This window comes from Loxodonta africana, chromosome 11 (genome assembly GCF_030014295.1).
Source record: "Loxodonta africana isolate mLoxAfr1 chromosome 11, mLoxAfr1.hap2, whole genome shotgun sequence".
Classification (NCBI taxonomy): domain Eukaryota; kingdom Metazoa; phylum Chordata; class Mammalia; order Proboscidea; family Elephantidae; genus Loxodonta; species Loxodonta africana.
This window is the reverse complement of record NC_087352.1, coordinates 107,336,878-107,350,778: the sequence shown is the minus strand read 5'-3', so window position 1 is coordinate 107,350,778 and position 13,901 is coordinate 107,336,878. Positions and strand designations below refer to the sequence as shown.

At 38.9% G+C, this 13,901-nt stretch overlaps 1 protein-coding gene across 2 annotated transcripts in view; it reads right to left on the bottom strand.

Moving 5' to 3' along the window:
- The window catches only part of CEP192 (centrosomal protein 192), a 214,678-nt gene that overhangs the window by 68,202 nt on the left and 132,575 nt on the right, over positions 1–13,901 (bottom strand). For both annotated transcript variants that reach the window (XM_064294755.1, XM_064294756.1), the window contains 5 exons: positions 13,016–13,106; positions 12,675–12,851; positions 8,899–9,159; positions 8,347–8,462; positions 6,667–6,776 (listed from right to left, as the gene is read on the bottom strand). In XM_064294755.1, coding sequence (XP_064150825.1) covers positions 6,667–6,776; positions 8,347–8,462; positions 8,899–9,159; positions 12,675–12,851; positions 13,016–13,106 — 755 coding nt within the window. The remainder of the gene's footprint in view (positions 1–6,666; positions 6,777–8,346; positions 8,463–8,898; positions 9,160–12,674; positions 12,852–13,015; positions 13,107–13,901) is intronic.

Below are 13,901 nucleotides of genomic sequence, written 5' to 3'. Positions count from 1 at the left end.
TGTGTCCCCTAGAGACAGTATATTAATAGGTCTTTTTTTTTTTTAATCCATTCTGTCGTAGTCTGTCTCTTCATGGGTGCACTTAAGCCATTTACATTTAGTGTGATTATTGACAGGTGTGAGTTTATTGCTATTATTGTGTGGTTTTTTTGTGATGCTGACATTTTCTCTGTTTCTCTTACTCTTCTGTGTTGAATTTCCTTTGTTTGTGTATTTTTTTTTCTTCTTTCACTTTTGTAGATTTTGTTTGCTGACACTTGTTGTTGTTCTGTATTTTGATGACTAGGTTTGTTAACTTTCCTTGTGGTTACCTTGAAATTTATCCCTATCTTCCTAAGTTTAAACCAGTCCTGCTTTGCTGTTTTATTTGGTTATGCCTGGACAAGCAGGCTGGGTGTGTTCTGTTGCTTGCTTGCCTGTGGGCACAATACTTCCAACTTCCTTGCCCAGGTGGGCAGGGCCAGGCACTCAGCTGTGGTGTCGAAAGGTGGGTACAGTGGAGATGGAGGAGCAGGGATAGGTAGTTGGCAGCATGAACTACGGACAACAGGGCGGGGCTGGGGGGGGCAGAGAAGGACAGGGAGCGGGGCAGACCTGGTGGGTCCTTGTACTGGTCGCTCTCTAGCTGAGTAGTGTGCCTGGGCCGGTCAAGAGACAGCATGGGTGGCGCATGGGGGTAGGTAGGTGGAAGAAGGAAAAGAGGGGAAAGCAGGAGAAGAAATCAACATTCAATCAAACAAGCAAACCAAAAATAATAATGAAAGAATAAAAACAACAAAAAAATGTGGGGGTGCCAGCTGTTGGGGGTGAGGTAAAAATGGAGTGGTGGCAAGCTGATGTCTTTCTCGCCAAGTGGCATAGCATGGACCATCAGGAAGGGGAAGAGACAGCGCAAATCCTAGGTGGGAGAGAAAAGGAAAAGGGAAAAGACAAAGAAAAATAAAAAAATATAGTGCTGAGGGCGCTGGCCTATGGGGGTGGCATAGACCCAGGGAGGCTGTGTGCCAGAGGCTCTCTAGCCAAGTGGTAAGGCACAGCCCACCAAGAAGGTGATGGGAGAAAGGAAAGGAAAGAAGGGAGAGAGAGAGAAGAAACAATGACAACAAAAAAGAAAAATTGAAACAAAAAAAAAAAAACATAAAATGGTGCTCAGGGAGCCAGTTGGTGACAGCAGTGCAGACCCAGAGAGGCCACATGCAGTGAATCTCCAACTGAGCTGTGCAACACAGCACCTCCAGAAGGGGCGAGGGCAGTGCAGAGGGCTAGGCAGGTGTAAGAAAGGAAAGGAAGGAAATGAGAGAGAGAGAGAGAGAAGATACAGAAAAAAAAATTAAAAAAAAAAGAGGAAACAAAGCAAACAAAACAAAAAATTACAGCCCGTCAAGAAGGTGAGGGGAGGCACATGGGGCTAGCTAGGCAAGAGAATGGAAAGGAAGGAGAGAGAGGGAAGCAACAAAAAAAAAGCCCCCAAAATAAACAAAAGCACAGACCAAAAAAAAAAAAAAGCAAACAAACTAAAAAAGTCACAAGTCGACAAGAAGGAGAAGGGATAGCACACGGGGTAGCTGGGCAGGAGAAAGGAAAGGAAGAAAGGGGGAGAGAGAGAAGCAACAACAACAACACAAACCAAAAATAAATAAACAAAAAAATGGCACCAGTGGGGGTGGGATGGACCCCAGCAGCAATGAGCTAGTGTCTCTCCAGCTGAGCAACTGTAGTTTTTTGGCAAACAGCGCATGCTGAATAGAGGAAAGAAGGATGGGGGGGTGGGAAAGCATGTATCCCTGGTTACTTTGTGCTCTGTCTCCTGCTGGGAGCTGCATGGAGTTGCCTTCCCATACTCCCTGTCTGCAGTCCTTGGTTGCTAAGGTCCAAGATAATTAATTTGGGTAGTAATGGGGTGGTATCTCTCTGTCTGAACGACCGTGGCCTGTTCTCAAATGGCAGTAGCCTTGTACGGGGAAGAAGGGAGTGGAATGGGAAAGTGTGTATCTTACCAGGTGCTCTGTCTTCTGTTGGGAGCTCCATGAAGTTGCTTTCCCATACTCCCTGCCTGAGTCCTTTGGTGACGGTTGCCCAAGGAGGTGAATCTAGCCACGTTGGCTGGCACAGCTCTCCTTGCGCTGTGTTTTCTATTAAACTCGGTGCTTGATCGAGCTCTTCATTCCTTCATTTGGTACTTAGGGTTCCAGGATTGACATCCATATCTGTTCTAATTAGTTCTTTTGGTCTTTGCTGTAGAGGAATCGCATGGTGCTTCTGTCTATAGTGCCATATTGACTTCATCGTACACATAAATTTTTACACAACTGTAGTTGCTGTTAGGTGCTGTCAAGTCAGTTCTGACTTATAGTGACCCTACGTGCAAAAGAACCAAACACTGCCCAGTCCTACACCATTCTCACAATTGTTACACTTGAGCCCATTGTAGCAGCCACTATGTCAATCATTTTTTGAGAGTCTTTTTTGCTGACCCTCTACTTTACCAAACATGTTGTCCTTCAGAGACTGGTCCTTCCTGATAACATATCCAAGGTATGTGAGATGGACTCTTGCCATCCTTGCCTCTAAGGAGCATTCTGGCTGTACTTCTCCAAGGACAGATTTATCATTCTTCTAGCAGTCCAGGGTATAAATTTTTTTTGCCAACACCATAATTCAAAGACATCAATTCTTCTTCAGTATTCCTTATTTGCTGAACAGCTTTCACATGCTTATGAGGCAATTGAAAACACCATGGCTTGAGTCTGGTGCACCTTAGTTCCTCAAAGTGAAGTCTTTGCTTTTTAACGCTTCAAAGAGGTCTTTTGCAGCAGATCTGTCCCAAGTAATACATCATCTGATTTCTTCACTCTGCTTCTGTGGGCATTGATTATGGAGCCAATTAAAATGAAATCCTTGCAATTTCAATGTTTTCTCCATTTATCATAATGTTGCTTACTGGTACAGTTGTGAGGATTTTTGTTTCCTTCAAGTTGAGGTATAATCCATACTGATGGCTGTAGTCTTTGATCTTCATCAGTAAGTGCTTCAAGTCCTCTTCGCTTTCAGCAAGCAAGGTAGTGTCATCTGCGTATCACAGACTGTTAATGAGTCTTCCTCCAATCCTGATGCCGTGTTCTTCTTCATATACTTCAGCTTCTGAGATTATCTGCTCAGCATACAGACTGAATTTAGTATGATGACATGTTTCCTGATTACAAACACTCAGTATCCCCTTGTTCTGTTTGAATGACTGCCTCTTGGTGTGTGTTCAGGTTCCTCATGAGGACAATTAAGTGTTCTGGAATCCCCATTCTTCCCAATGTTAGTCATCATTTGTTATGATCCACACAGTAAAATGCCTTTGCATAGTCAATAAAACACAGGTAAACATCTTTCTGGTATTCTTTGTTTTCAGTCAAGATTCACCTGACATCAGCAGTGATATCCCTTGTTTTACATCCTCTTCTGAATCCACCTTGAACTTCTGGCAGTTCCCTGTTGATGTACTGCTGCAGCTGCTTTTGAATGATCTTCAGCAAAATTTTACTTATGCATAATGTTAATGATATTGTTTAATAATTTCCACATTCTGTTGGATCACCTTTCTTTGGAAAGGGCACAAATATGTATCTCTTCCAGTTGGTGGCAAGGTAGTTGTCTTCCAAATTTCTTGGCATTGATGAGTACTTCAAGCACTGCATCTGCTTGTTGAAATGTCTCAATTGGTATTGCATCAATTCCTACAGCCTTGTTTTTCACCAACGCCTTCAGCGCAGCTTGGACTTCTTTCAGTACTGTTGGTTCTTGGTCATATGCTACCTCCTGAAATTGTTGAACTTTAGCAATTCTTTTTGGTACAATGACTCTGTGTATTCCTTCCATCGTCTTTTGATGCTGCCTGCGTCATTCGATATTTTCCCCCGTAGAATCATTCAATACAACTCAAGGCTTGAAAGTTTTCTTCAGTTCAGCTTGAGAAATGCTGAGCGTGTTCTTCCATTTTGGTTTTCCAACTCCAGGTCTTTGCACATTTCATTATAATACTTTACTTTGTCTTCTTGAGCAACCCTTTGAAACCTTCCTTTCCGCTCTCTTACCTCAACATTTCTTCACTTCATTTTAGCTATTCTATGTTCAGGAGCAAGCTTCACAATCTCTTTTGATATCCATTTTGGTCTTTTCTGTGTTTTCAATGACCACTTGCTTTCTTCATGTATGATGCCCTCAAAATCATGCCACAGCTCGTCTATTCTTTGGTCATTAGCATTCAATGTTTCAAATCTATTCTTAAGATGGTCTCTAAATTCAGGTGGGATACACTCAAGGTCGTACTTTGCCTCTCACAGACTTGTACTAATTTTCTTCAGCTTAAACTTGAACTTGCATACAAGCAATTGATGTTCTGTTCTGCAGTTGGCCCCTGGCCTTGTTCTGACTGATGATATTGAGCTTTTCAATCATCTCTTTCCACAGATGTAGTCAATCTGATTCCTGTGTATTTCTTCTGGCAAGGTCCACACGTATAGTTGTGGTTTAGGTTGGTGAAGAAAGGCATTTGCAATGAAGAAGTCACTGGTCTTGCAAAATTCTATCATGTGATCTCTGGCATCTTTTCTGTCACCAAGGCCATATTTTTCAAGCACTGTTCCTTCTTCTTTGTTTCCAACTTTCACATTCCAATCACCAATAATTATCAATACAACTTGATTGCATGTTTGATCAATTTCAGATTGCAGAAGTTGGTAAAAAATCTTCAATTTCCTCATCTTTGGCCTCAGTGGCTGGTGCATAAATTTGAATAGTCGTATTAACTGTATTCCTTGTAGGCATATGGATATTATCCTATCACTGACAGCATTATACTTCAGGATAGATCTTGAAATGTCCTTTTTCGTAATGAATGCGATGTCATTCCTCTTCAATTTGTCATTCCCGGCATAGTAGACCATGTGATTGTCTAATTCAAAACGGCCAATACTAGTCCATTTCAGCTCACTAACACTTAGGGTATTGATGTTTATGCATTCCATTTCATTTTTGATGATTTCCAATTTTCCTAAATTCATACTTCGTACATTCTACCTTCCCATTCCCTGGTGGCGTAGTGGTTAAATGCTACGGCTGCTAACCAAAGGGTCAGCAGTTAGAATCCGCCAGGCGCTCCTTGGAAACTCTATGGGGGCAGTTCTACTCTGCCCTGTAGGGTTGCTATGAGTCGGAATCGACTTGATGGCACTGTTTTTTTTTTTTTATACCTTCCCATTACTAATGGGTGTTTGCAGCTGTTTCTTCTCATTCTGAGTCATGCCACATCAGCCAATGAAGGTCCTTAAAGCTTGTCTCCACCCACATCGTTAAGATCAACTCCACTTTGAGGAGGCAGCTCTTCCTCAGTCGTATTTTGAGTGCCTTCCAACCTGAAGGGCTCATCTTCTGGCGCTACATCAGACAATGTTCCGCTGCTTTTCCTGAAGTTTTCAACAGTAGGTTTCTTCAGAAGTAGTCCACCGGATCCTTCTTTCTAGTTTTTCTTAGTCTGGAAGCTCAGCTAAAGCCTGTCCACCATGGGCGGCCCTCTGGTATTTGAAATACCGGTGGCAAAGCTTCCAGAATCAAGGCAACACTCAAGCCACCATAGTACAACACACTGACAGACGCGTGGGGTTTATACAATTAGTATCTCTCAATACATACATTGTTGAATGAATAATATTCCCCACCCCCCACCCCAAAAAAATCCAAATCCACTGCTGCTGAGTAGATTACAACTCATGGTGACCCTACAGGGCAGAGCAGAACTGCCCCGGAGGGTTCCCAAGGAGTGGCTGGTAGATTCTAACTTCCAATCTTTTGGTTAAGGAGCCACAGCTCTTAATCACTGTGCCAGCAGGGCTCTTGAATGAATAAAAGGAACTACTAAATACCTGAATTTTTTTTTTTTTATTTGTATTGTGCTTTAAGTGAAAGTTTACAAATCAAGTCAGTCTCTCATACAAAAATTTATATACACCTTGCTACATACGCCTAGTTACTCTCCCTGTAATGAAACAGCACACTCCTTTCCTCCACTCTCTATTTTCATGTCCCTTCAGCCATAAATACTTGATTTTTTTAGCTCAATTTGGGATAAATGTCTAGGTTACAGTCAATCTACCACTGTCTGTCTAGGACTTCTCTGCCACCAGCACATCCTCCATAAATCTTAGTGTAGACATAATAGTGCAGAAATCTCAAAATGGGTGTAAGTTCACACTCATTAAATCTTAAGAATTAATTAATTTGAGTTTAATAATGGCCATTCTACTTCTGTTTACAAGCCTACTCACAGAATAAACATCAACCAAAAAAAACCCCAAACCTGTTGCTGTCAATTCTGATTCACGGCGGTATTAATAGCAACAAGCATTCGTATAGCAATGAGCAAATGAACATTATCTCATTTGATTCTCAAAACAGCTCCGTATAGATGAAAATCTAGATATTATTATTATTCTTATTTTACAGATAAGAAAGCTAAATTCCAGTGATGTTAAGTAATTTGTAAAAAGTTATACGGTGGAGCTGTGGCTCAAACTGAGCTGGACACATTAGCATAAACTAACATTCTTCCTACATCAATCACTGGACCTAGACGTTATTATAAATGACTCAAAAAGATTTAAGATATGTTGAAAATCTTACCTTCAGTGACTAGCAGCTCATCTTGAAATGCTTCAGCAAAATTAAGGTTCTGCAACAGACTCTGTTCTGGCAGCATCTGTTGTAGAATCCCTGGTTTATGCAATAGAGCTCTGCCAGGAGAAATTTAATTCAAAAGTGGTTTTGCATATAAAATGGCCTTAATTAGGTTTTCATTAATGCATTTGGCAAGTCCTACTAACAGCATGACACATTAGTATGGTGATCTCATGTCTTAAACCCCAGTCCAAGTTTTTTATTTTTTTCTTGTTTGGGGGGGGTGAAGGGGGAGCCTTGTTTTGCAAGTTCCCTTACAAGGGTATATATGGCAGTAAAACTATCCTAGTTTTAGTTAAATATATAAGAACCCTCTAATATAAGTAGAAAGACAAATAAAATTAGATCCTTTTCTGGTCTCCCATTTTTACTATTTGCGATAATTTGGTCCCAGCTAGAAATCTGTCTCAGAAAGAAAGAATATGCTAGGAAAATGATGCAAATAAGGTGTCAGACGGTAACATTTAAATGACTATATAACTCTGTTTATCTGGCCTCTTCCACACAATCTTTCTCTATAACACTCATGTTCACAAAAATCTCACTGCCACAAATTTATGAAAAACAATTTCTGAAATGATACAGTCACTTCTATATCTAGTAGAGAGAAAGGAAAAAAAGAAAAAAGGCAAAGCCAAAAACCTGATGATCTGATTTCTCCAAATATCAGTTTCCATTTCTAAAAGACTTAATTGGAAAACAAAACCAGGTTAAAAGTTGACATCTTCACATCTGGCCTGTTCTAGCATGAGGTAGCAACGTAATAAGCTCCCTCTTTTTAAACATTCCAGTGACCCTCAACAGGTTAGAAGACAATTTCCCAAATTATGAATCAGAATAAAACACAGCAGAGCACAAAGGGCTGGAAGTAAAGACTGGTATACACATACGCATACCCTCCCCTTTTGGAAGTTAATGATGTCCCACTAACAGACGGAACTTCCTAAGCTGCATTTATTCATATTCAGGTGCTGTAAGGCTAGAAAACAGTATTTTATAATAAAAGAACTCAGAACTCAACATGCCAGAATTTTACCTATGTTTTTAAGTCCCGTCTAGACCTAAATCAATATCCTAAATTTGCCAACATTTCAGAATATTAAGCTATATTTAAATCAGATGTATCAAATTTTCTTAAAAAAAAAAAAAAAAAGCTTTAAATACCCTAAATATCCTACACATTTCTAAAACATGACTTCATCTTTTCAAATAATTCATTGCATTTCCAGAAATATTCCAAATTATTTGGGTGTGTTTACGCAACATACTATTACAGTAGTTCTTAAATCATTTCTGAAACGGATCTACTGTCACTTGATACAGCCTCACGAATACATCACACACGGTGCTGTCCTGAGGCATGATGCTCCTGCTGAGCAAAGGAAAACACGACCACATACATGCCGAGAATAGAAGGCGCTGCAAGGAAGAGGAGCTGGGTTTCCTACAGACATCTGTTCCTCACATTATGGTAGCTTATCAGCCAAAAAATTTTACCAAGATTTTTAATCCACCAGTTTACTAATAACCCGAGGAACATGTTCTACAAATTCAAAATCCCAAGCCATTTAAGACTTTATTATTTCTACTAATAGTCCACGACATTCTCTAAAATAAGTAACCTACCTTCGATACTGTTGCCTTGAAATTTCATCGCCACCAAAGAAGTATATAGTTGATAGTTCTGTTGCAGTTCTATAATTATCCTCTCTGTCTGATGGGTTATATATTATAGTAACACACTGAGCCAAGAAAAAAATCCAGGAGTTAATTTAAATCTATTTTCTTGAATAAGTAATTTCATTCTGAATAAACTGTCTTATGAGCCTAAACATTCAACATAGATGTGGATGCATATGCAAGTGGATTGGGAAGTAAATAAGCATTTCTACTCCTACCAAAATAAAACTGTTGCCGTAAAGTCGGTTCCAACTCATAGCGACCCTATAGGACAGAGCAGAACTGCCCCATGGGGTTTCCAGGGAGTACCTGGTGGATTCAAACCACCAACCTTTTGGTTAGCAGCCATAGCTCTTAACCACTGTGCCACCAGGGTTTCCTCACACTCCTACATTACTTTCAAATATTACTATTTTAGCTTCTGACCATAAAATATGTAATCATGAATATAATCTGAAAATAAGTTCGTATCTTTAGTGCAGAGACTTGTATGCTTACTTTTTGTGTTCTTTCCTTGAGCACAAATTTATCTGGAAAAATCCTCATCACTTTAGGATCCAGCAAAACTTTTTTCTGGGAATCCTTAAAACACACTGCTTTAACAAAAGCTGCTCGAGAGCCAGTGTTCCGAACAGAAAACACAATTTGACTTTCTTTACCAGGAATTAAGTCATTCACTGTGACCATGTAACTCTCAGACAATTTCTTAACATCTTCCAAAATAAGATTACTTGTTCCTCCATATCCAGACAAAGGTATCTAAAAGCACAGAATACACACACCCAAGTTTATCTTTATGTAAGCAGAAAGGCGAGGACTGAGCTGCAGGTAGCAAAGAACATACATACAGACTTAATACAATTAAAAGTCTATTGTTACCTCACTTCCAGAAGAGCGTTATATTAAAAATATTGTCGTAAGGCAAAACAAAGCAAAGAGCTGCAAATTTCTTCCCTTCCAATATGCTAGGAATAATTATTTCACTGTTACAACAGCCAAGCTTAGAGGATAAAAGGAGCAATAAAAAGTTTATACTTATGTTTGCTTAAGAAGTACTCAGGGTAAAACACACTGGTATTTGTAACATACTTTGAAATGCATAAAGAAATAGAATAATTGATAGATAAATGGCAGGTATGTAATAAAAGAAACTGTATTATTATGTGCTGTTGAGTCAATTTCGGCTCATAGTGACCCCATGTGACAGAGCAGAACTGCCCCACAGGGCTTTCTTGGTGTATGATCTTTACAGAAGCAGACTGCCAGGTCTCTTTTCCACAGAACTGCTGGGTAGGTTCCAGCTGTAATATAGCAGAACGTTAACTGTAGAATCTAAGTGGTAAGGTTTATTGGTGTTCATTGTGTAATTCTTTCAACTTCTCACTACTTGTGAAAATTTTCATAATAAAATGTTTTTGGGGAAAAAAATCTATTATTATATAACCCTCTTTGCTTCTGGTCTAGTCAGTATCAGAGAGAAGGATGCACAAGAGACCAAATTAAAGACAAGAGCTCAAACAACTATCAGAGGACAGGCACACTAGTAATAAGTGGAAGCAACAGAGGAGAACCAGGTTTTAGGATTCCTTCTGTAATGCTGTCCTCTGAGCCCTTCTGTCTTCCCAGGGCTCAGTACTGTTATGAAAAAAGTACTCACAGAATAAGATCTACAAAGAAGAATGCAAGGAAAATATTTACCCCACTAGAAAACAAACATTCATACCCTTTAAAATATACTGCTTTAAAAATTATCACTTATTCCTAATTATTAAAATAAAAACCAAACCAAACCCGCTGCCATTGAGTTGATCCCCATTAAAATAGGTCCCAAAAAACCCCTTGCAAACTTGAAAACATCAAAACCTTATTTTGAGTTGCTACATACTGAATCAAAATAACATTTTGAAAATTAAATTTAGGCTCCTCCTCATCATTTGGTATAGGCCTGCCCTTTAAGTACAAATTAATCGTACATTAAAATTGCTTCATATCTGAAGCTCCTACAAATCCCACATCATTCAAAGTAAGCCCTGGTAGTTTCAAGAAGCCAAAAATGTTTCTAATTATTCTTTTCCACAGAAAGTTGCAAATAAACTTTATGTATGAAAGTAAATAGAAAATGATAATGGGGAAAAATTAGCTTTGAAAACACCCAATAGAAGTATTCCTCTTGTATTTTCAAAGCCTAAGGAATCACAAATAACTACTGAATAAAAGGTTAAGAGGAAGAACTAATAATTAAATGAAACGAAATCTGACTAATACCAGTAAATCCACAGATTAAACAGGAAAAATTACCAGTTCAGTTCAGGGTTTCTTAACCTCAGCGCTACTGACATTTTGGGCAGATAATTTATTGTAATGGGGACTGTCTTGTACGTTGTAGGAAGTTTAGCAGCATCCCTGGCCTCTACCCACTACATGCCAGTGCCACCTTTGCCCTACCTCCAGTTTTGACAACCAAAAATGATTCCAGACATTGCCAAATGGCCCCTGGAGGGCAAAATGGCCTCTGGTTGAGAACATCTGCTTTAGAGATGACAAAACATAGAGCTAATATTAACACCCTGAAGACTGCATGACAGATAAACGTGGGTTCTGCAGAAGGACAGCCTGAATTTGAACTCAGCCTCTACACTCACTGTCAGGTGGGATACATGGTCCTGGGTACGCATCTCTCGAAGCCTCAGTTTCCACATGTGTAAAATAGGGATAGCACACTGATCTCAGAGGGTTGCTTTGAAGATAAACATGATAATCCATGTAGTGATTAAGAGGAGTGCCTTGCAAATATTCAGCATTCTGTAAATACATTTTTATTGCATTCACATTATCCTTTATGGTATACAAAGCACAGATAATCTCATTTGTTCCACAGAACCAAATTGGCAAGTTGGGATGGTGGCAAGTAGCTGCATTTTACCAATAAGAAAAGTGAGGCACAAGCAAGTGAAGCGGCTTATTCTAACACCTTTTTAGGTAACAGGGATATGGCTGGTTCCCGGGTTTTCTTAACCTTAGAGTTAAGTGCTCTCCAGCACTCTGCCAGGTGACTTTATCTTTGCAAAGACACATCAACATTAGGAGTCTAAGTCTTCTTGTGAGATAAAAGCCACATTCTTCTGGGAACCCACAGGTACCTCGTGCCGAATCTACCTCTGTGAGAAGATCGATGGCCAACTGTTTAGGTAGGAATCCCAGTTAGGACCCTGATTTTTCTTAATTGGGCATCAAACCTAAACTTGGTTGACTGTCAAATCAAGTGGTTCTGTCCTAAATCATCGGAGAATTATTAGTTCTCTTAGATTCTTGCCTAAGAATAATCTCAAATTCTTAGCTAGTAAACCTGAAACGAATCAAAATATACTCAGAATAGTCTGAAAGATGCAACCCACTTAGTCCTCTCCACAAATCAAACTTCACCCTTATATGAAACCAGCTCAACAGAGAGCTATGCACCACTCTAACCTGGGCTCACACGGGAGGGTGCTATTTAAAAATGATCATTTGTCTTTAAACAATTTTGTCCACCACAGCTCAAGGGACTCATCAAGGGGCTCCACAGAAATATGTCAAGCTCCAGCATCAAATAAGGCTGTCTTTGCCATACTGTTTTTTTTTTTTTAATTCTTAGACAATGTTAACCTTGTTAATTGATCACATTTCCTCTTTGACAACACTAGTTAACAGAATCACAATTTTAGTCCCACCCCATGGCCAAACAGCTATGCACTTTCAAAATATGCACCATTATGCAGCCCAAGTCTCATCAGACTACCCTACCCTTATTCCTTTTCTTTAGGGATTTGTCATTTTTATTTCTTACTTGCTTTGAATGTATTTATATAAATGGCTTCTAACATTTTTTAAAAATGATGCTGGGAATAAACAAAATATAAAAACTCTTTTGTCTGCATCCCCAGTATCTGGATCAGAGTCTAGCAAATGGTGTCAATATTTGTGAACTTGAAAGAATGAGAGTCACGTGGAAAGTCATTATCTTAAGCAGCTCATTGGTTGGTACATTTCAAAAATTTCAAACAGAACAAGATTTAAAGCACTGGAAGAGATAGTTACTTACACAAATACTATGGTAGTTGCCTTTTATAACATGAAAATACTATAAAGATATAATTACTCTCTAAATTGTTGGTAAATCTAAATAGTCACAGATTATGACTTACAAAAAAGAGAATATAAATTCACCACTATTAAACCAATTATTATAACATGTCATAAATTCCAAGGGAAAAAAAGCAATAAAATTATCTTACTGTGAACTTAATGCCTAGTTGTGATCGAATTCCAAGTTGTTTAATTTCTAGTTTAGCAAACATACAAGATAATCGAGTGGGCGCAAATAACACATAGATGTTAATGTCTTCTTTTGGACGAATTCTGATCTCACAATTACTGGTCAACCGCTCTTCTGAACCAAAAATGTTCTGAAGCTACAATTTAAAAACAATCATCCATAAAACAAAGTAGCAGTACAAATAAAACACACCATTAACACAAGCTCTTAAGGTATAAATACCACAGAATTATCTTCACGAGTAAGTCTTCTGGACCCCGCAAAAACGTAAAACAAAATCAAAGCACGTGCTCTACAAACCTGAAAGCAGTCCTGATCTTGTCCTCTAATAAGCAGTCGTAAATGTTGGGTTGTAGATGTAGAATTATTTCTTAGAGCTAGTTTCTGAAGCCTAAAAACAATTACACATTTTAATAAGAATACAGCTTTCCTCTATGGATGTTGCTACAATTACAAAAACCACCAACTAAAAACAACTGCAATGTTTAGAAATGGGCTGATTGCATGTGCCACCTTAACAGCATGGAATCATCTCTCCATAGTTCCACAACTCGAAATAGCTGAAAATACAGGTTCAAGACTCACCTTTACCAGAGAGGCCTTTTGGTTTAATTTCTCTTTAGCTGCACTTCTTACGTGGTAATGTACAGGTAACATTATTTATCTTAGGAAACACCAATCAATGGAAATCTGGCTTAAGAAATTCATTACGTCTTTATGTCACTATCAAAGCCTAGTTTGAATACTTGGCTCGATCTAGCTTTCATGGACACAAGGAGGCCTAGGCACATTGCTCAGATCTTCCACTCTGAGAGGCTCATACGCACAAAGTAGAGTGGACAGATGAACAGCAGCCAACTGATAGTAAGAAAATCTCTCAGCCTTTGAAAGTATATGAATGTCTCTTCATTGAACAAAAACAGCAAAAATGAGTAAATCTAAAACAGTTAATAAATTATCCAAGTTGTGGTCTATTCCTTGTCCACATTGTATTAAAAGGCTGCTCAGTTTCAAAGCGCAATAAAATCAAGACCTACGGATATTAGCACAACTGGGAAAAACCTTCCAAGGGCACACTGACTGTGGGGAAGATTTACGTGAAAGAAACATTTTTTAAAGATTTTAACTTATTTTTAAAGAAACATGCTTATTATTTTCAAGAAGTACAGTTATCAAGTAGGAGTCC